General features: G+C 30.0%; 3 protein-coding genes across 5 annotated transcripts; 2 read left to right on the top strand and 1 right to left on the bottom strand.

Moving 5' to 3' along the window:
- Positions 1–1,318: 1,318 nt before the first annotated feature.
- LOC129916584 (integumentary mucin C.1-like) lies at positions 1,319–1,939 on the top strand. Its single transcript, XM_055996606.1, has 3 exons — positions 1,319–1,449; positions 1,533–1,583; positions 1,686–1,939. Exons 1-3 carry the CDS (start codon positions 1,374–1,376, stop codon positions 1,901–1,903), a joined length of 345 nt encoding a protein of 114 aa, XP_055852581.1. The 5' UTR covers positions 1,319–1,373; the 3' UTR covers positions 1,904–1,939.
- Positions 1,940–8,147: 6,208 nt separating this feature from the next.
- Positions 8,148–16,864, top strand: LOC129913152 (elongation factor 1-alpha 2). Of its 2 annotated transcripts, none has more exons than XM_055991688.1 (4): positions 8,148–8,275; positions 14,019–15,015; positions 15,076–15,281; positions 15,488–16,864. In XM_055991688.1, the coding sequence occupies exons 2-4, from the start codon at positions 14,193–14,195 to the stop codon at positions 15,845–15,847; spliced, it is 1,389 nt and encodes a 462-aa protein (XP_055847663.1). In that variant the 5' UTR covers positions 8,148–8,275; positions 14,019–14,192; the 3' UTR covers positions 15,848–16,864. The 2 variants fall into 2 exon arrangements, with proteins under 2 accessions (XP_055847663.1, XP_055847664.1); XM_055991689.1 differs by lacking the exon at positions 8,148–8,275 and adding an exon at positions 9,149–9,263.
- A 2,362-nt stretch (positions 16,865–19,226) lies between these two features.
- Positions 19,227–21,093, bottom strand: LOC129913155 (tubulin-specific chaperone A). 2 transcript variants are annotated; one of them, XM_055991694.1, is made up of 4 exons: positions 20,960–21,093; positions 20,676–20,889; positions 19,727–20,572; positions 19,227–19,446 (listed from the first exon to the last, which is right to left on the bottom strand). In XM_055991694.1, the coding sequence occupies exons 2-3, from the start codon at positions 20,882–20,884 to the stop codon at positions 20,446–20,448; spliced, it is 336 nt and encodes a 111-aa protein (XP_055847669.1). In that variant the 5' UTR covers positions 20,885–20,889; positions 20,960–21,093; the 3' UTR covers positions 19,227–19,446; positions 19,727–20,445. The 2 variants fall into 2 exon arrangements, with proteins under 2 accessions (XP_055847669.1, XP_055847670.1); XM_055991695.1 differs by having other exon boundaries at positions 20,676–20,884.
- Between the last annotated feature and the right edge of the window lie 128 nt (positions 21,094–21,221).

Raw genomic sequence — 21,221 nt, 5'->3', positions numbered from 1 at the left:
AACAAATATGCCATTTTATTTCTCGTATTAAAAGGTATTTTTAGAAAAAAATTTTCGAAAATTGTAGGAGCCGTTTTTTAAAAAAATAATTTTTTATATATAAAATTTTTTTTAAATTTTTCAAAAAAAAAATTTATATGCCATTTTGAAGAAATAATTAATTTACACATAAAAACTAAATTTCAAAATTTTTCATTGATCCGTTTTCAAAAAATTGATTTTTCAAAAAAAAATTTTGAAATATTTTTTAAAAAACCAAAAATTTGTTTTTTGAAAATTTTCTAAAATTTTATTATTATCTTTACTTACACACTTTTGTATAAAAATTTTCATTTAAATCGGGTTAATGTTGAACGAGATATTCAGAAACGAAAAAAACCGTTCTATGACAGGTACCGTTAATAAAAAGTTGGCTCTTAATCGTAGTATTACACACAAAAATTTTAATCAAAATCGTTAGAGCAGTTTTTGAAAAGAATTAACTTTTCTATTTCCGTTATATGGCAGGTACCGTTAGTTTTGGTCATAAAAAAAAAATTTCAATTTCCCCTCTAGGGAATCACCAAAAACTGCTAACTACCAAGTTTGAAGAAAATCACTTCACTCGTTTAGGCTGCAGCTCCAGATAGAGACAGACACACAGACAGACAGACAGACAGACAGAATTGCCGGACCCACTTTTTTGGCATTCTCCATCATCGTAATGTCATGTAAAATTGTTATCTCGAGTTCGATTTTTTTTACGAATCCTAAACTTGCCCTATAGTACCTATATCGCAAGTAAAAATTGAAAAATAAACCAAGGATTTACCTACGACTATAAAGGATTTGTTCTGTAATGTTACTTCTGAATAAAAAGTATATTTGCAAGACGTTAAGATGTAGCATGCAGTACATTAGTGTCCCAAACATTTCCTTTTTTTATGACTATTTTTAACGTCGTTAATTAAAAATACTTAAAACTTTGAGAGAAACAAAATCTTTGTTATAGAATGATTTACAAAATCATCTGTCTTGAATCCGATTGAATGGGCTTAATGAGACGGGTTGAGAAAAGGAACAGTCATTGCTTTGTTTCGCACGATAAGGGACACATTTATTAAAACTATTTATTTTCATTTGAAAAAAAAAACGGATAGTTCCACCATATGGAAGAATTAATATAAATGTTAGCTTTGCAAACAATATTCTCTATTATTATAATTTACATAAGAATATCGAGTAATCACAAATAATAGAAAAACCTTTTCAAACAAACTGTTATATTAAATTTTTATTAAAAACAACTTGATACGTTTGAATATAAGTAATGGTGCAATTGTTTATTACTGCAGTCAGTTTGTAATCGGTGAAAAGTAAAGTTTAATCAAATCATGCTATCATTTCAAATTTTACAAATTTCTATTGGAATTTTGCTAGTGTTTGGTCTTAGTCAAATTACTGCACAGGGTTAGTATATAATTAAAATTTAAAATTTGATGGTGATATCTGTTTTAATGAACAAATACTATAAGATGGAAACGTTTTTTAAGGTCCATTCTTTCATCATAAGTGGAGAGGAAACAGAACAACCATGGCACAAGGTGATTTTATTAACTTATCTTAACAATTTTTAATACCTTACATTATATTAAATTTGCATAGATAAACCATTTTAAGAAAGTACATTCCCAAAACAATTATAGAATATGATTATATCACAACAACTACATTAGCACCCACTACAACTTCAACAACTACTACTACTGATGATACCACCACTTCGTGGCGTACAACTACTACTTATGGTACCACCACCACATCTCCAACTACAGCACCTAATACTGATCCACCATGCCTTACGGATTTGTGTAAAAAAGACATAAAGGCAAAAAAGGGCTTATTTGTTATTAATTTTATGTAAAAATAAATTTTTGGTTGTATGTTCATTTAAAATTAACTTTTAAATTAAATGAAAGTGAAAATATTTTAACTTCTTTCTTTGAATAGAAGAACATATCGCTCATTTACCTGAACAATGCCATAACTTAAAAAAAACTGGGGTCAAATCGTCGCATACGTTAACGAGTAACTCGTTAACGAAATCTGTTCATTTGGCATGATGTCATACGTACAGCAAACGACTTCGTATTCAACTGAACGGAATGTCATTCGTTTGGTTTGAAGCTTTCGAACAAATTGTTAATGGGTTCAAAAAGTAATGAAAATATAAGAATATCTTATTTTAAAAATAATCAAACTGTTTGAAATCACGAAAACATACATTAGGGCATATATTAACAAAATAAAATTTCACCAAAAGAGTTCAAAGCACCAGAACCAACCCCCAATGATTTAAGAAAAAAATAATTCCTCAAATTAGAATTATATGGAAAAAAAAATTTGATTTTAAAACTAAAACGACGTGATTAGCCAAAAAAAAATAATAAAACTCTTAAAATGTATAAAAAAAAATAAAAACAAAATTCTTGTCAAAAGTGGGATTCGAACCCATGCCATTTACGCTCCCATATCTTTAGAAGGCAACATTGTTTTTTGAGTCAGGCGCCTCAGACTACTCGGCCATCCTCGCTTAGGGGTCGACGAAGTCAAATTTGTCACCAATTATGTTTTGGCCTATGCAGTTGTACATTCTACCAAAAATTTCGTTCTGTTTTATAACGTATGCCGTCATCCCGATCGCTGTGCTCGTTTAATGTATCACGAAATTATCTTTCGTACGCTTGAGGTTTCGTCAACGGATGCGACGATTTGGCCCCTGATCTAGTGGAGTAACTAATGTCGTTTTCTATTGACTTTTGAGATTTTAGTGTAAAATTCTCAGATTTTCCACTGCAAATAGAATATGAAATCTAGTTTTGTAATTGTGTGCGAAATCTGTGCGTATAAAAAAAATAAAACAACAACAAATGTTCAGACAAATGTCAAACAGAGGAGTGTGTGTGAAAATGCGTGTGTTTGTATGCGTGAATCTTGATAAAAATCCAGAATCAGATTCTTGAATCTCAGATTCATTTTTTTGTCATTTTTTTGAATCTCAGGACGCAAATAGATCATGAAATCTGAGATTTGTCCACTATTTCCCCTCTTCACCCCCCCTTTCAGCTGTCAAATTCACAAATCTCATTCTGAGATTCGTCAATAGAAAACGACATAAAGCTCAAAAATTGACAATATTAGAGAACCCGGCCGAACAGCTTAGATTTTGATGATCTTTTTTTTTCAAACGTCGGTAATTAGAAATACTTTAAAGTCTATAGATTAAAAATTGCCGGTGTTGCCGTTTTGATTTTTTAAATTTAATTGAAGATTTTTGTGAACAAAAACAAATTTTTCTTAAATTTCATAAATTAACTGATGCCAAAAGATTGTCTAGGAAATTCAAGGAAAAAAAATATATGGGAGTGAGGGACAGTCTTCCATAGTTCAAGCAATAGATGCAATTTTCTTATTAATTGACTTCAAACACAAAAAAAAATATTTGAACACAACGGCAACACCTACAATATTCAAATATACATTTTTCAAAAGCTAGAAGCTTAGTAATATATGTAAAATTAAAATTAAGTTAATTGAATGAACGGCTTTTGAAAGAATGGTAATTGAACTCAGATTTTTGAAACAAAAAAATTATTGAAAAAATTTTAACATGTCGTTTTTTAAACTTGGTCGTAATATAAAATGCATTTATTTTCAAATTTTTTTGGACGCATTTATTATGATTTTAAATTATAAAAGGAAATGTCAATATGTATTACGGTTTATGAAAAAAATTAAAAAGTATTTTATTTTCGAAGAACTTTTTTTAATAAAAGTTTTGAAAAAATATGTAACTTATTTTTTTTTTTAAAGTTCAACATCTAAACATAAAATTATTTTTTATTCATTTAATAACCCTTACTGTTGAAAGTTAAATAGCAAAAATTTAAAGTTCCTATTTACCACAGTCTCTGAGAAAATTAATTATTTCAATGCAAAAATTCAGTTTTAATAAAAAAAAAACCATTGAAATTGAAGTAATTTTTCATTTTTTTTTTTTTCAAAAGTGTGATATATTTTACCTTTTTTGCTTCGAAATTCAACTGATAATATTTATGGCCAAAAATTTTTTTTAAATAAATTCATATTTTATTAGAAAAAGTTTGGAAAAAAGTCATTTTAAATTTTTCTAATAACATTTTTTTTTTTAATTCTGAGTTTGAGGACCATTTTTTCAAAAAGTCTTGATCAAATTTAGTGGATTTAAATTCAAGAGATAAGAATGAGCTTCTGGCTTTATAAAAATGTATCTTAAAATATTGTAGGTGTTGCCGTTGTTTTCAAAATATTTTTTTTGTGATTGAGGTCAGAATGTTAGAAAATTGCATTTATCGCTTGAACGATGGAAGATTGTCCCTTACTGCCTTTTATATATTTTCCTTAAATTACCTAGAGAATCTTTTGCTATCATTTGTTTTATGAAATTTAAGCAAAAAAATGGTTTTGTTAAAAAAAAATTTAATTTTAATTTTAAAAAATAATACGGCAACACCGGCAATTTTTAATCTATAGACTTTAAAGTATTTTTAATTACCTACGTTTGAAAAAAAAAATCGTCAAAATCAGAGCTGTTCGGCCGGGTTCCCTAATAATTTGCTTTAGTTACTCTACTAATCTTTCAGAAAACGAGTTTTAAATTTAGCATCGATCAATTGTTGTGTGTAAAAAGTTAGTTTCTAAATCAAAATTAGTGCTCTTTCTCTGTCAATTTTTAAAGTTAAGAAATGACTTTTTGCAGAATCAAAGATTACTTTATTCCAATAACTTCTGCATTTATAACTCAAAACTCGTGATTTTTAAGTTATGACAGTATTCAAGTAGATGAGCGATATAATGTACGAGTGACCGCAACTCCCATAGAAAAAATTCTTTTTGAGGTAAGTACTTAAAATTTAAATTGATGACAATATTTTGTTTTTTTTAGTAAAACTAAACAAATTTAGCATCTGAAAATAACCCCCTCTGTTTGGAAGCTAGAGCTAATTTTCTGCGAAAAACAGTGAAAATAAATTGCACGACTGGGGTCGCACGTACTTGCTCTTATGCTTAAAGTAACTATAATGTTAAAGCTTTTTATTCAAGAAATTTAAAATTTGATATTTTGAAGAAATTTCATAAGTAGTATAAAAAAATTAAATCTGTTTTTATAATTAATAAAACACCGTTTTAAAATATCTTAAAAAAAAAAACAAATATGCCATTTTATTTCTCGTATAAAAAGGTATTTTTAGAAAAAAAATTTTGAAAATTGTAGGAGCCGTTTTTTAAAAAAATAATTTTTTATATATAAAATTTTTTTAACATTTTTCAAAAAAAAAGTTGGTATGCCATTTTGAAGAAATAATTAATTTACACATAAAAACTAAATTTCAAAATTTTTCATTGATCCGTTTTCAAAAAATTGATTTTTCAAAAAAAAATTTTGAAATATTTTTTAAAAAACCAAAAATGCGTTTTTTGAAAATGTTCTAAAATTTTAATATTATCTTTACTTACACACTTTTGTATAAAAATTTTCATTTAAATCGGGTTAATTTTGTACGTGATATTCAGAAACGAAAAAAACCGTTCTATGACAGGTACCGTTAATAACGGTACAAAAAATATTTTTTTTATTTAAAAAGTTGGCCCTTATGTGTAATACTACACACAAAAATTTTAATCAAAATCGTTAGAGCCGTTTTTGAAAAAATTACCTTTTCTATTTCCGTTATATGGCAGGTACCGTTAGTTTTGGTCATAAAAAAAAAATTTCAATTTCCCCTCTAGGGAATCACCAAAAACTGCTAACTACCAAGTTTGAAGAAAATCACTTCACTCGTTTAGGCTGCAGCTCCAGATAGAGACAGACACACAGACAGACAGACAGACAGACAGACAGAATTGCCGGACCCACTTTTTTGGCATTCTCCATCATCGTAATGTCATGTAAAATTGTTATCTCGAGTTCGATTTTTTTTACGAATCCTAAACTTGCCCTATAGTACCTATATCGCAAGTAAAACAGAGATTTTTGATACTTTGAGCGAGTGTCGGCACCATTTAGACTTATCCAATCGAGCTGAAATTTTGGCTATCTAAAAATCTGCAAAGGCGGAACATTTTATAGGGTTCCCCCTACCAAATTTCGAAAATCGGTCACTCTAATGTACATCGTGTATTCCAAAACTGATAGAATTATGCGTACTTAATAAAATAGAAAAAAAAGTATCCATATGTAGTATGAACTTCACGCTCTTCAACTGTCATTAGATTTCTTTGTGCAAAAATCTTCAATTACGCTTGTCATCTCTTGATTAAATAAAGGAATACATTTAATGAACACCATGGCGTATGCGCAATGTTTTTATTTTTATGTTCTATGCATAGTGCCGATTTGATTATATGATACAGAATTCTAAATACAATTATTTTAGCTACACATTGCGCTAGTAACTAAAAAAATTATTTTAAATCATTCTAGAAAATGATATTCTCATTTATTTTGGACAATAATTGGACGTTTGAAATTAAATGTCATTAACGCATCAAAAATATTTCTGGTGCAAACGTGATGCTTTGTAGGTAAGGTAGCGTTTACTTTCCATACAAAAAGTTGTGATGCAAAAGCAGTGATGCGTTTGTGAATTCAGCCTGTAGATCCACTTTCCTGCTATACATTTCAATTTTATACATTTTTTTATAGATTAAAGCCAGTTTAAAACGCCTCCCCCCTTTCCCTCTATATAAACGTTTTGTTTTTGGACTTTCAAAAATTTGAGGCGGCGATTGCAAGTCATACATGTATAATCCTCCAATTAATCATACCTGAAAACACATATTTTATAATATTTACACTCTCGAACTCATTTAATATTTTAAAACAATAGATACCTACGCTATTTCTATGGATAATACTGCAGCATTGTAAGCTTTCCAAACAAAGCTTATCTGCGTATTTTCGGTTAAATAACTGAACGAAAAAAAAAAACAAGTCGCACTCTATTTTCGCAAAAGAGTAAATAAGGACCACCCTTATGTATATTAGGGTGGTCCTTATTCGGGACATGCAGTTGGATAGCCGCCAGAACTACTGAGAAAAATGTTCCTTTTTTTTAGATTTTTTTTTACTCCCTTCCTCTCCCGGATTCAACGTTAAATTTTCATGTGAAACATCATTTTCTTTGATTTTTTTAGGTAATTTTCTAATTTTATATGGGGTTTTCTGGATTGTACCGGGAGAGACTAGGCAGTTAAAATAAAAATTCGCAAAAATTAAGAGAATTTTTTTCGCTATTTAGAACTAATTGATGTCCATCCACCGTGGAATTTCGGCAAAAAGCAATATAAGGACCACCTTAATGTACAACATTATCTTATTCATTAGTAAATTTTGATAACTTTCCGCATTTGAAATCCGAGCATCGAAAACCTTTCGAAAAGTAGATTTTGGTGGTAAATAACTAATCAAATATAAAGTGTATCAACCTGATATCATTATAACACAAACATGTAATCCATAACTGTCTCCTAAAACTTAAAGGACTCCTTAATTCGCAAATCATAAACTAAAATTTGATGCCACAGATAATGGCAGCACCTAAAGTAAGATTCCAAAGAAAAACACATGTTATTCTAATTTTACAAATAATCCCAATCACTAAGTGATCGTGAGACACTAAAATAGAATATATAGATTCTTTTTTTTTTATTTTAACTATTTTCAGTATGCTTCATCATAAGTAAATTCTTCATTTGAATTCACCCTGTAGATGAATCGCGACCATAGACTACGTTGACTGCTGCACTATAAACGGAAATCGCATGCATGGTTTTTCTGTCTATATTATGGACTTGCTCACAAACAAAATATATGGGGAACTGCAAAAAAAAAGGGTGAGGACAGTATACCCAAATACAACAGTCCTATATATAAACATATATACATATATATATTTTTTTGAAAATTCGCGCATTTCTTCACTCGACTCACCACTGCAAGGGGTAAAATAAAGCCAAAGAAAATACCAACAAAACTAATATAGTAGTGCTACTGCTACATCATCTTGACTTTTCGGGGACACATGGGTGACGATGACGACGGGCCGATGGTTGCGAATTGCAACCTAATGGTAGATAGATAATGGTACTGAGGTGCACTCTCTTACGTACTTGCGCTGTTTTGCTGACAATTGAATCCAGCGCATGTGCATCTCCCAAGTACTGAAAATCGGCCTTTCCGTCTTTTGTGCTCGAGGTAAGTGGAAGAAAATTTTATTACTTACGTGAAAATCCTTAAATTATTTTACCAAAAATCAATCATCCAAATTTAAATTACAAACGATATATTTTCAAATAATTTCTTACATTCCAACGGTTAATTATTTTTTTTAAATTTCCAAAACAATGTGAATCTATATAAAAATTAAAAGATAAAAAGACTCATTCAAGAAAATCAATTTTTCCTATCGGAAGCCGGCCGGCAGTGCATACCTGGTAATTTTTCAGATTCACATCCTGGTATACAAAGTTATTTCCAATTAAAAAGGTTGATTTCAAAAACAAATTCCAACAAATTTTCCTAGCAAATAAGGTATTTTACTTGTATAAATCAATGAAAAAAAGACCATCGAAATTGAGTTCGCCATCATATTACCTCGCTAATTACTAATAGGGTATGTATGTTGCCAGTGCACTTATCTAATAAGTTTTCTCGAAGAAAAAAAAAAGTTTCGTTGCACATTTCCGTGAGGTTATGAAACTTTAAGCAGCGAATATGCATTTGTATATTATCCGAATTTTCATTTAAATAGTTGAGTGTTTATTAAATTTAAAATTATTTTATTTTTATTTTCTATATATGTACAAAAAAAAATCATCGTTTTCCGAAATTCCTGTAGGGTGCATTGATTTTGGTTGTTTTTGTTGTTGTCCTATATTGATTTTCTACCTTACAAGGATATGCGGGTATCCATTTTAAGTTTTCTTTTTGAATTCCCATAATCCCAACCTCCGGTTATAGTTACCGCTATATATGTACAATGTACACCTACTACAACCCTATATACGTTGTGTGGTGAAATGATGGAAAACGTCGTCATCGTCGTCGTCTGCTTGGATTGATTTTTGTCATAAAAATAATTCAGTTTTCTCTTGCCGACTTCGCAGTAATATAATATGGAAAATTTGTGATCACATTCTATTTTAAAGTTTAATATAAAATGCATTTTTAAATATAAAATCAGGTATAGTTGGTTATTATTGAAGAAATTTAATTTAAAAAAAAATTTTAAAAAAAGATAAATTTACTTATAGCAACATTTTTTCAAAAAAAAAAAAAATCAAAAAATTCCCATTTTTTTAATTCTTTTTGAACATTATTTATGGATTTAGAAATGCATTACCATGCACTAAATCCAGTTAAAAAAAAAGTATATGTACACTGTAAAGCAAGCTGAAAGAAAAAAAAACATAGAAAGTTGACTGGGCGTTTGAGTTAATATCGTTCCCTACCTCAACTCACCTTATAGAATTTAATACTGCATGTTGCAACTGACCCATTTTTTTTTTTGCAACTTTCTTTTACCCGGAAACTTTTCAAACATTTTCGTTTTCAACTTTTTTTTCTATATAGTACTTCAGAACTGATTTTCCTTCTTTAATTGTAATAAATGCAAATATTGATTATTCCTAGAATATTTTTTTTTTTTCAAAGCACTTCATATTCAATAAATAGTTTATGTATTATAGACCTTAATGCATTTTGGGTTTAAGGTATTCATGTACATACATGTACACATGTTGTGTAGGTATAATATAGCTTTAATTAATATTTAACCACTGTACGCCGGTATAATTGTCTATAAGGGAATTTTTGTATGTTTATTTTAATTTAATGTCAAAATTATGAACAAAACATTTAGTTATTTATTTTTATTTTGGTTTCATTAACGAATATAATTTTTGCAATGAAATTTTTACGTCTGAGCAGCAAGAAGCTTTAAAAAAAAAAATAATTCTTTAAACCGAGTATACAACTGGCTTGATAAAAGTATTAATTATTAAAATATTAAATGTTTGTATGTATTAAATCTGCATTTAAGGTTATTTATTGATCGATTTTTAATTTTTCAAGCTTTATTGGTTTTTTGTAATACAAAAAAAAAAAGGTAAACCCCATCGTTGAAAGCTCTCTTGTTTTGAGCGATAGAATGTTTTCAAAGTTGAAGCGTCTCAATCTTATTTATTTGGGAACTAATACTTTGTTAAAATTTAATTTAAGACAAAACACATAAAATAAAGATTACTTCTGTATATCCTACAGCAAAACTTTAAAAAAATTGTTTTATGTTGAAATTTGAAAATAGCAATCAAACGAAAAACAAATTTTACAAACATTATTGCATTTCATTACTATTCTTTTATTAAAAAAATAAACAAGTAAAACAAAATAGAGCCTTTTTATTATTTATGTTTATGTCTATAAGGGTTTTATGTAGCTTTAAAGAATTTTTAATTTTTATTTTCAACTTCAAAGACTTAATTTTCTAATAATAACAAATCCAAACAAATACATATAACGATTATTTTCCCATTTGTTCTTGAAATCGCCTGAATTATCTGTTTGATAATCATTTTTATCATTCCTCAGTCCAAAGTTATTAGGTTACAAATATATAAAAAAAAAAAAAATACAGACGAATAGAATACCTCCTCCTTTTTGTAAGTGGGTAAAAATACAGACGAATTGAATACCTCCTCCTTTTTGGAAGTCGGTACACGTATTACCATAAATCGCTATAATAAATCCCTCAGTAAAAAAAAATACACAAATGACTCGCATGTACTTGCTCTTCCAGTTCAAAGACTTATCTATTAGTTACTTCTAAATAAATTTTAAAGGAATTTGGTTGATACCCGGGAAGAGCCGACATTTACAACAAATCTTTTGAAATGAAAACTCCTATATTTTTGTTGAGTTTTTGAAAAAAACTAAAAATACAGTTTTATTGAAAATACATTGAAGATAACGTGTACAAAGTTCGAAAAAATAACAAATTTCGAAAAATCAAAACTATCCTTGAAACTTGATCATTTTTAGGTACACAGAAAACAATAAAGATTAAAAAACAATTCTAAAAGTTCATTGTTGTATAATAAATTTAGGGCCAATTTATTGAGCCTCCATTAAATTTTTAAATCTGTCGTTTTAGTTAAAAGCTTTGTTAATCTATTGACGTCTTTAAGTTTCCATCATTAAAAATTCATTTAATTCACTCTGCTTTAGTTAAAGTCTTTACTTTTAATAGAAACTTTAAATTTAAAACTCCATTAAAAATATCCCAGGGATTTTTTTATTTTTTGAAAAATTAAACTGTCAAAAGCTACATTTTTGTCAAATAAAATATATTTAAATTTGAAGATTTGAAGGATAAACAATATAAAAACTCAAAAATGATGGCCCTTAAGTATTTTGCAGCTATGTAAAACGCCAGGCAAAAACACACAGACGGTGTTACGATATACAATATCACGAATAGAACTTATGACAAGGCTGAGCATAAACTGAAAATATGTATTTTGCAGCACGACAACCGTGTTTTTTGGAGGTGAAGCAGTTGATATAGTATATGTGACAATTGCCCACGTACATGTTAACGAAAATTGACTAATTATAATAAGTGAATTTTCGTTTGTTTAACCCGCATACCTTCCCTTAATAGAGCCTCGACTCGTAGTTATTTAAAATAATATTACCTTTATGGCATTATTTTGAATATAAACCAATTCTTAGTTAGCAACGGCTCGCATGATAATACCAATATAATCAGCAATAGATTCGCATATTTGCAAGTGCATAGAAGCATTAATTCATGAAGATTTACCCTATTGAACAGCTTAAGCTCCATTAAAATCACATCACAAAATTTAAAATAAAGTTTGAGAATAATTTCAGGTAGGTACTTTTACCAATTACAATTACCAAACGTTGGTCTTATGATATTGATTGAACACTTTTTCACCACCTCAATATTTCCATATTTATGCATATTTTATTTATTTTTAATTGTCAATTGACACTGAAACTTTTTTTAATAAAATAATAAATGAAATGACATTTGACGCTAATGGAGAGTGAATAAATAGAAACCCTGTCTAAAACCTCCATTTGCTCTGAAAATCCCTCTTAAAAGGTCGAATTTGGTGTTTTAACTAAAACGACTTTTAAATTTAATGATCAATTAGTTAATAATGCCAAACTTCAAAAAAGTTCTTAAAAGAGACTGAATTAAACGAATTTGTTTTTTAATTTTAAAATTCCCTTTTTTAATGGCGATTTAAGTTTAATGGAGAGTCAATAAATTGGTTGGTTTGAAATTATTTGAACGGGTGTGAAGTAGATAAAGCTCAAGACTAATTTAATTTTATAAGCCTAACATGTGTTTAAAATTTATGATGTGAAATGGTCAACTGCTCATTAAATAAGGCTTTTATGCATTTGTATCAATGCGAATTTCTATTGCCGATTTTGTGGGTGTATCCTTTTTGTATGTTACAGCTAACGTTAGGTGGGCCATTGTCAATTGTCACATCTATTAGAACAACTACTCCAATTTAAAAAAAATACGGTTCCCGTTGCTGTGCTGCATAATATTTTCATCTTATGGTCAGCCTTTATCATAAATTGCATTCGTGATGTGATCGACTGTTGCAATTACTTTTCGCCTGGCTTTTCCGGCTATTATTTAAAACATTTTTTAACTCGTTGTTTTACTTTCCGATAGCATGTAACGCATATTTAATTTTAAAGAACTGATGCACATATATAACACTCTTAAAAGTATCTACATATATTCTTCTTCATCATTTTAAACTAGAAAACAAAAATCAAATCTCTTTTATTTAAAAAATTATTAGATTCTGACAGATCTATTTTCAAAATAAATAAAAAATCCTTGGGATTTTTTTAAAAGAGTTTTAAATTTAAAGTTTTCATTGACAACAAAGAATTTAACTAAAGAAGAGTGAATAAAATGAATATTTAATGGAGTCTCCTTAATGGCGTAAATAGTTTAATAACGCTTTTAACTAAAACGACAAAATCTAATATTTAATGGAGGCTCAATAAATTGGCCCTTAGAGGCTAAATTTTTAATTTTTATTTTGTTTTCTATAAAATTTAGTTAAAATTTTATTATTTTTTTTTGTATTTAAAAAGTTTCAACAATATAAGCAACTTCTACCACAAGAACAAGTAAGTGCGACCCAGTTATAAATTTTATTTTACTTCTAAATTTTGTTTCATTCGAACTATCAATTGCATAAAATATATTTATTTGTGGTCGAAATGGTATATTTATATAAAATGCATCAAATGAATTTACTTTTTAACTTAAGTTCACATAAGTTCAACACCAGTATCCGTGCAATTATTTACAAAAATGCACTGATGCATCTAAATTTGTAAAAAAAAATATCAAACCCAGTTAATCAACACAAATATAATGTATTTCGTCCATATTTTAACAAATGTGTATTGCTTTTACCTCAAAAAAGGTACAACTGCACTTGAGTTTAACACCATAATATTATTCGTCCAATTTTTAACAAAAGTGCATTGACGTTGCATCAAAAATGGGAAAATGCATAATGCAATTAAGTTCAAAATAATTTTCAACAGTAATTTTCGTCCAATTTTAAACAGTTATTAGTTTTTCCAGAAAAGTGCATTGTATTGATCAAAAATGGTAAAATTACATTGTTAAAAAAAATCAACACAATTTTCATAAAGATAATAGCGATATTTTCGCCCAGCGATTTTTTTTTATTTTTTAAAAAGTTCATTTTATTTCCATATATTGTACTTAGCGAGTTTTATTTTGAGTCGACACACGTTACAAACATGCTTGATCTGAGAAAAATAAATTTGGATGACTGATTTTTTTTTAAGATCTATGAAAAATAACGAACATGAAAAAAAACTACCTATCTCATTTCAGAGATTCTTTGAGAGTGCCTTCGAAGACGATTCCAATAAAACAAACCAGTAGCAGCAAAAAAAAAACAGTGCTCTGAATAAAATTTTCTAATCAAAACCAAACAAACTTAAAAATCTTTTAGTTCATTTTAATTTGATTTTTCGAGTGTTGCTCAGTCTCTAAAAAAAAGAAAACATGGGCAAAGAGAAGGTTCATATTAATATCGTGGTTATTGGCCATGTTGATTCTGGTAAATCTACCACCACTGGCCATTTAATTTACAAATGCGGTGGCATTGATAAAAGAACAATCGAGAAATTCGAAAAAGAAGCCCAAGAAATGGGCAAGGGCTCCTTTAAGTATGCATGGGTCTTGGACAAACTAAAGGCCGAACGAGAACGTGGTATTACTATTGATATTGCTCTTTGGAAATTTGAAACAGCTAAGTACTATGTGACAATTATTGATGCACCTGGACATCGTGATTTCATTAAGAACATGATTACTGGCACTTCGCAAGCTGATTGTGCTGTGTTGATTGTCGCCGCTGGTACTGGTGAGTTTGAGGCTGGCATCTCAAAGAATGGACAGACTAGGGAGCATGCTCTTTTGGCCTTTACATTGGGTGTAAAGCAGCTGATTGTTGGCGTTAATAAGATGGACTCTACTGAACCTGGCTACAGCGAGTCACGTTACGAGGAAATCAAGAAGGAAGTCTCATCTTACATCAAGAAAATCGGTTATAACCCCGCATCGGTTGCATTTGTACCAATTTCTGGTTGGCATGGTGATAATATGTTAGAACCATCGGAAAAAATGCCCTGGTTCAAAGGATGGACTGTCGAACGTAAAGAGGGTAAAGTTGAAGGAAAATGCTTAATCGATGCTTTGGATGCTATTTTGCCACCACAGCGCCCAACCGATAAGCCATTGCGCTTACCTCTTCAGGATGTGTACAAAATTGGAGGTATTGGAACTGTACCAGTGGGACGAGTTGAAACTGGACTTTTGAAACCAGGTAAATAAAGCCTTAAAAAAAAGTAAACTTAAAAAATATAATTTTAATTTGGACTTTCAGGAATGGTTGTCAATTTTGCACCAGTCAACCTTGTCACTGAAGTCAAGTCAGTTGAAATGCATCATGAGGCTCTATCCGAAGCATTACCCGGTGACAACGTTGGATTTAACGTTAAAAACGTATCTGTAAAAGAATTGCGTCGTGGATATGTGGCTGGTGATTCCAAGAACTGCCCACCCAGGGGAGCAGCTGACTTTACTGCTCAGGTAAATTAAACAAAACTACAAACTTTGTATGATTAAAAATGAGCATGTATTAGAACAACAACTAAAAGTTTAACGTTAAATTAGTAAAATAATCGAAATAAAGTCGCATACTAACTACTTCAATCTTGACAAACAATAACTTTTATACTAATTGCGACTATCTGAATACTACTTATCCCTGTTTCTTCTGTTCTTTTATTTCGCAGGTAATTGTTCTTAATCATCCAGGACAAATAGCAAACGGCTATACACCAGTTCTCGATTGTCACACTGCTCATATTGCTTGCAAATTTTCCGAAATAAAAGAGAAATGTGATCGTCGTACCGGAAAAACCACCGAAACTGATCCGAAATCGATTAAATCTGGTGATGCAGCCATTATTATTTTGGTTCCAACCAAACCATTATGCGTTGAAAGTTTCCAAGAGTTTCCGCCGTTGGGACGTTTTGCTGTACGTGACATGCGACAAACTGTCGCTGTTGGTGTCATCAAATCAGTTAATTTCAAAGAAACCACTTCGGGCAAAGTAACAAAAGCCGCCGAAAAGGCACAAAAGAAGAAATAACTAGAGTGCCATCAGAATAACGACAACATTGAACTTATTAATTATATTAATAATAATAATGCAAATATTCTTCATATTGATAATAATAAAAAAATAAAAAATCATTTTCAATGTCACCAGCAGCTACAGCTCATTGTCGGTATCATAATCGACCGTGCCGCAGTGCAATCCATCCCAAATATCTTTAATTGTTCATCATCATCATCATTATTAGCACCAAGACTCACACGTTTTCTAGAACAGCATCGTTTTGTGGAGGAATTTCCAATAAAGAAATCAACAACTTCAAATGATCATCGACCCATTAAGTTGTTTAAGAAAGCAGACTCTATGGGAATATCTAACAGACACGGCAGTAGAAGCAAAACATCAAATACAGATTCAGCAATTATTATTCATACAATTATACTCTTAGACATAATAATGTGCTTGAATTTCATTATATACTATATATATCTATATCTGTACCGCCATCGTAAGTCATTTCGTAGGAAACCAAGCATAGAAATCATAAATAATCATTACATAAACTACTATCCATCCCAAAATCATCAAACAAATCAAATGGCAGTTACTATTTAAATCTTTGACAAAAATGTATCTGTCCATCATTCATTTGATTTTTTCTTTTTAATTTTTCATCATTGTTATACTCTCCTCTCATTGACAATTTATTTGATCTTATTGTTTTTCATATTCTATCACTTGTTATAATCTTTATATTTCGTTCGAATCATTATATTATACACACCCCCTCTAAAAGCAATTGAGTGCAATTTGTACGTTATGTTAACTTTTAAGTACTGATTAATCGAACTTTGTTTTTATTTATGAAAAAAAGAAAAAAAAAAAAACGGAAAATTGATAAACAAAATAATCAAGTGTATTACATTAAGTTCCCCGCAAGGAAGCAAAATATATGTAAAAGCTATTCTCATATAAAATATGTATCTATCTTTAGATTGTAAACAAGAATTTAATTCTTCACTCAGTAAAAAAAAAAAAAAAAAAAAACAAGTAACACTGCAATATTTTTTGACTACAAGTTATTCATGTTGCAGAGATTGAGAAACACACAGAGTTGCTTTTGAAATGAAAGAACCATATAATTCGGCAATTCAAAGATTATTAAGAGAAACGTTTACCAATAAAAACAAAAGGCTTAAAAATAACAATTGTTTTTTTTTTCAATGGAAAGTTGTTTACGTACAGGTGCTGGCTGCGTAAGTTGTAAGAGTGCCGTAAGTATTTAAAATATTATTTAAAATATATCATCCCTCCAAATTACGGAAGTTATAAAAAAAATTACTGCAAGCTCCTTCCAGGGGAGTATATAGTTTTTTAAATGTTCCAGAAGTCGCTTAGGCGTAAGTAAAACTTACAGGAATGTTAACATTTACACTATATTCGAACTTACAGTTGAAGGAAATGTGTAAAACTATAAAATTAAATACCGTAGCCGAAACCTTTCCAAATTGGCTTTAAGGTTATTAAATTTGACTCGCTCATCATTCATCAACCCAAATCGACAGTTTTTTTTTTTGTCAAATTAGGCGCAAGTGAGCTAAAATTTGAGAGGTCCAAACGGAATGAAGCATTTCCTCCGCATTTAGGTAATGACGATGATTACCAAATTTAATCAAATTAATTTACCATATTAACGATATTTTTATTGAACAGTTATTATATATACAATTTGCTTAAAGCTAGTAATCTAAAAATGTACATTGATTATATTAGTAATATGTTGGCACAAAAGGGGCCTAACGTTTTTACATTGTTTTTTTTTTTTAAGCTAAATTTACAGTTAATTGTCATTGTGTTTGTTTTAAATATTAATTCTGTTGGCAGCTTCTTAACTCGGGTTGTTCAGGTCCGGTTGTCATTGTAAAGGTTGGATTAATTTACCATCGTTCTTTTAAACTATATGGTAAATTAATTTCATTAAATTTGGTAGTTTTTTTTTTAGTGTTTTGTATTTTTTTTTTTTTTTTTTTCAACTAATGAGTAGTTGAACAATATAAAAGGTCTTAATCGTTTCATTTCTTTGGTTTTGTTTACTAAACTAAAAAAAATTCACATCGCTGGTTTTGGTTTATCGCCTTTTTTACCAATCGTTGAACAGAAATTAAGTTGGAAGACCTTATGTGGAATATCCAACTTAATATAAGCTTTTCAAACCAACAAATTCGAGACTTGAAAGTTTTCAAATGACTCAAACTAACCTCAATCTGATTGAGAATCGCTTAAATATTTTGATGCTATTAATGCAATGAGAAGAGAGGTATGAAAACCTCAAATTCAAGAGCCGTGAGCTTTGGGATTATATTAACCTGAAATACGAGCGAATTTACAAATTATTTGAAAGATACTATTTTAATTCATTTAAAATTGACGATAATGTCGTTTTCTATTGACGAGATTGTGCCGGGCTACACGGTGATTTTTCAATCGCCTAACCAGTTAGTTTGTAGACAAGAGGGTTGAGGATTTTCCTCTTTTTGACGTTTGTTCCTAGAAAATGTGAATTGGAAGGGAACGTGATTGGGCACAACACTGTGTAGCCAGGCCTATTCAGAATGAGATTTGTGAATCTGACAGCTAAAAGGGGGGTGAAGAGAGGAAATAGTGGAAAAATCTCAGATTTCATGATCTATTTGCGTCTGAGATCAGATCATGAAATCTGAGATTTTTCCACTATTTCCTCTCTTCATTGTTGTTTTATTTTAAAAAGTTTTTTTTTATACACACAGATTTCGTACACAATTGCAAAACTAGATTTCATATTTAGCCCAGTAATTTTAGGCATTTTTTACCCCAATCTGCGGAAAAATTCCTACTGGACTCGATTTTGGTATAGACCTTTGTTACGGCGTTGTTATGAAGATGTTGAAAATCGACATTGATATCGCGTCCGCGTTAGAAGTTATAGAGGTCAAAAGGTCACCAAAATCAGTTTTTCGCATATATCTCGTAACCTGTTGCTCGGAGGTCAATAGGGGTCCATGGAAAATCTGTTCGTCATAAAATTATCTATTTTTCACATCTTCATAACAACGCCGTAACGAATGTCTATACCAAAATCGAGCCCAGTAGGAATTTTTCCGCAGATAAAACCTAAAATTACTGGACTAATTCTATTTGCAGTGGAAAATCTGAGATTTTTACACAAAAATCTCAAAAGCAAATAGCATTTGACTATTTTTGCTCATGAATGTATGTGTATGTACCGATCAAATGCGTAAAAAGTTGTATACTTGAGATATAAAACTGTATTTTTTCAAAGTGCGACCTGGCCGGTGGCCGATATACCCAATTATTATCAGATTCTACTGATTACGGCTGAATTAAGCTAACAAATCAATTCAAATTCAAACAATTTTGTTTAAGTAATTATGTTTTTTTATTTCTATGCTAAAGTTAGTTGAGTTACTAGAAAACTATTTTTATTTTTAAATGCGAACAAAAATATTTGATATTAATTAATTATGTTAGTTTGAAACTGCTTCCATTCTGATCTAGCATCGACTTTCGGATACACCCAGCCTACAGGAATATGTGAACCATTGGAAATGTCTAGATAAGTATCCCAAACGAAACTAAAACAAAAATTATATTGAAAATAGTTATTTTTTTTAAATGAGAGGTTAAATTTATATTACACATAAATACCAGGGGCTTACAACACTAGGCGGATATTACAAGTTAAATCAACCACACCAAATTGTATCAAGATACTTAATGGAGCCCCTAAAATCTCGGGGTGAAATAATGCATACGAATACGATCGAAAATTATCAAAACTTTTACGAATTCATATGCATTAATTCGATCCCTGAATAATATAAATCAACCAATTTATTCATGTAATTTTCTTACCGTCTTTCCACAAACTCTTCAAGACTAGATTTCATTTCAATTTCAGACTTTCCACCAAAAAGAATTTTATCCCAACTTTTTGCCACGCAATTCTGGCTCATTTTTTCATTTATGCCATTTGCAGTGGATTGCCAAATCGATTTAATGGAATTCAAAGATTCTTTAAGATTACATGAATCACCGCCACCTTTAAGCCTATGAAGAGTTTCCAAACACTCTATAGAAGCAAGATACTTTTTCGAACAACGTAGTTTACATTTTTCTAACCGATTTAAACTAGGTTGTTCCGAAACATAAGAAAAACTGTCTGACAGGCTTTGCTGATAAAGGCTATTGCTTATCGTTTGCTCATTCTTTTTCTTTGTCTTGAGCTTCTTTTTGTTACGTTTAGTTTTTCTTTTTTTTATTTCCGCAACTAATTTGTTTAAAGACTCTGATTCCAAATTGGCAAAAGCAACATCAAGATTTGCTTTACATTTATCTATTTCAGTTATTTCGCTGATAAAATTGTTGGAACTCTGAAACAGATTATCACGATGTTTTTCAAGTTTGCTCAAAGTAGTTATAATAGTTTGTACGTTCCATTTAAGTTGTGAGATCTTCATTTTGGGGAATATTTGTGTTGTTAATTAAATAATATAGTTTTAAGAGATAAGAAAAAAACGTTTACTGCAAAGTGACAGTAAACAACGGAAGCAAGGATTTAATGAATATGGTTTCTAGTCTTTAACTAGTTGGAGTTTAGCTTCTTCAAGAATTTGTGAAGCTGTTATATATTCTTTTGTCTCGTTAAGTTCTCCTTCGTTCTTAAGGAAATCTGACAATTCCTCAAATGCTTTTGCTAGTCTGATGGTTTCGAAATATTCAAACAAAGGAAATTCAAGGATAAGTATATGCATTATAAGAAAACGTGACGCATCGCATCTGCAATGTGCAAGAGAGTGCTTACCTTCTTTGACAATCTGGAATGATCATTAGCGCTTCTTGGAGAACTTCTTCTTGTTTTCTCAGCACATGTTCATCTTCTCCTGCGGCTTTTAATCTTTCAATGCGATCTTTTTGTTGGACGGCTTCCTTTTCATATACCACCTTTTCCTTGGTTAATCTTTTAACAACACCTGTTTTGATTGTTAATTGCCTGAGACGTGGATCTGCCATCTAATCTAAGAGAAATTATGTTACTCGATAGAATTCATGGTTAACTTATTAATTTTCTTATTTATGGAATATTACATTTTGGAAATAGAAGGAATAATCAATAAAAATGTGAAACTAAACAAGACAACTCGAATATTCTTTTGTTGCAGTTGGAACTTGGGAGTAGAATAATTATTTTTGGAGAAAGGGGGGACATGGAATGAGTCACTTTTGAAAGCCGGGTACATGCTACTGCTACGTTACGTTTACGTAATGTTAACTTTACAAATGTCAAGAAAATAGGCTTGTTCAGGTAGATGAGCACTTTTTGGAAAAGTTTATTCATTCATGTTTCAGT

Source organism: Episyrphus balteatus, chromosome 3, assembly GCF_945859705.1.
Source record: "Episyrphus balteatus chromosome 3, idEpiBalt1.1, whole genome shotgun sequence".
In the NCBI taxonomy this organism is placed as follows: domain Eukaryota; kingdom Metazoa; phylum Arthropoda; class Insecta; order Diptera; family Syrphidae; genus Episyrphus; species Episyrphus balteatus.
This window is presented reverse-complemented; position numbering and strand designations above follow the sequence as displayed.

Excerpts from the sequence above, each read along its gene's own strand:
- LOC129916584 (XM_055996606.1), top strand. The coding sequence starts at position 1,374 with ATGCTATCATTTCAAATTTTACAAATTTCTATTGGAATTTTGCTAGTG. Across the intron at positions 1,450-1,532 it reads TAGTCAAATTACTGCACAGG|GTCCATTCTTTCATCATAAG; the intron begins GTTAGTATATAA and ends ACGTTTTTTAAG. Across the intron at positions 1,584-1,685 it reads CAGAACAACCATGGCACAAG|AATATGATTATATCACAACA; the intron begins GTGATTTTATTA and ends AAACAATTATAG.
- LOC129913152 (XM_055991688.1), top strand. The coding sequence starts at position 14,193 with ATGGGCAAAGAGAAGGTTCATATTAATATCGTGGTTATTGGCCATGTT. Across the intron at positions 15,016-15,075 it reads AACTGGACTTTTGAAACCAG|GAATGGTTGTCAATTTTGCA; the intron begins GTAAATAAAGCC and ends TTGGACTTTCAG. Across the intron at positions 15,282-15,487 it reads CAGCTGACTTTACTGCTCAG|GTAATTGTTCTTAATCATCC; the intron begins GTAAATTAAACA and ends TTTATTTCGCAG.
- LOC129913155 (XM_055991694.1), bottom strand. The coding sequence starts at position 20,884 with ATGGCAGATCCACGTCTCAGGCAATTAACAATCAAAACAGGTGTTGTT. Across the intron at positions 20,573-20,675 it reads ATTCCAGATTGTCAAAGAAG|ACTAGCAAAAGCATTTGAGG; the intron begins GTAAGCACTCTC and ends CGAAACCATCAG.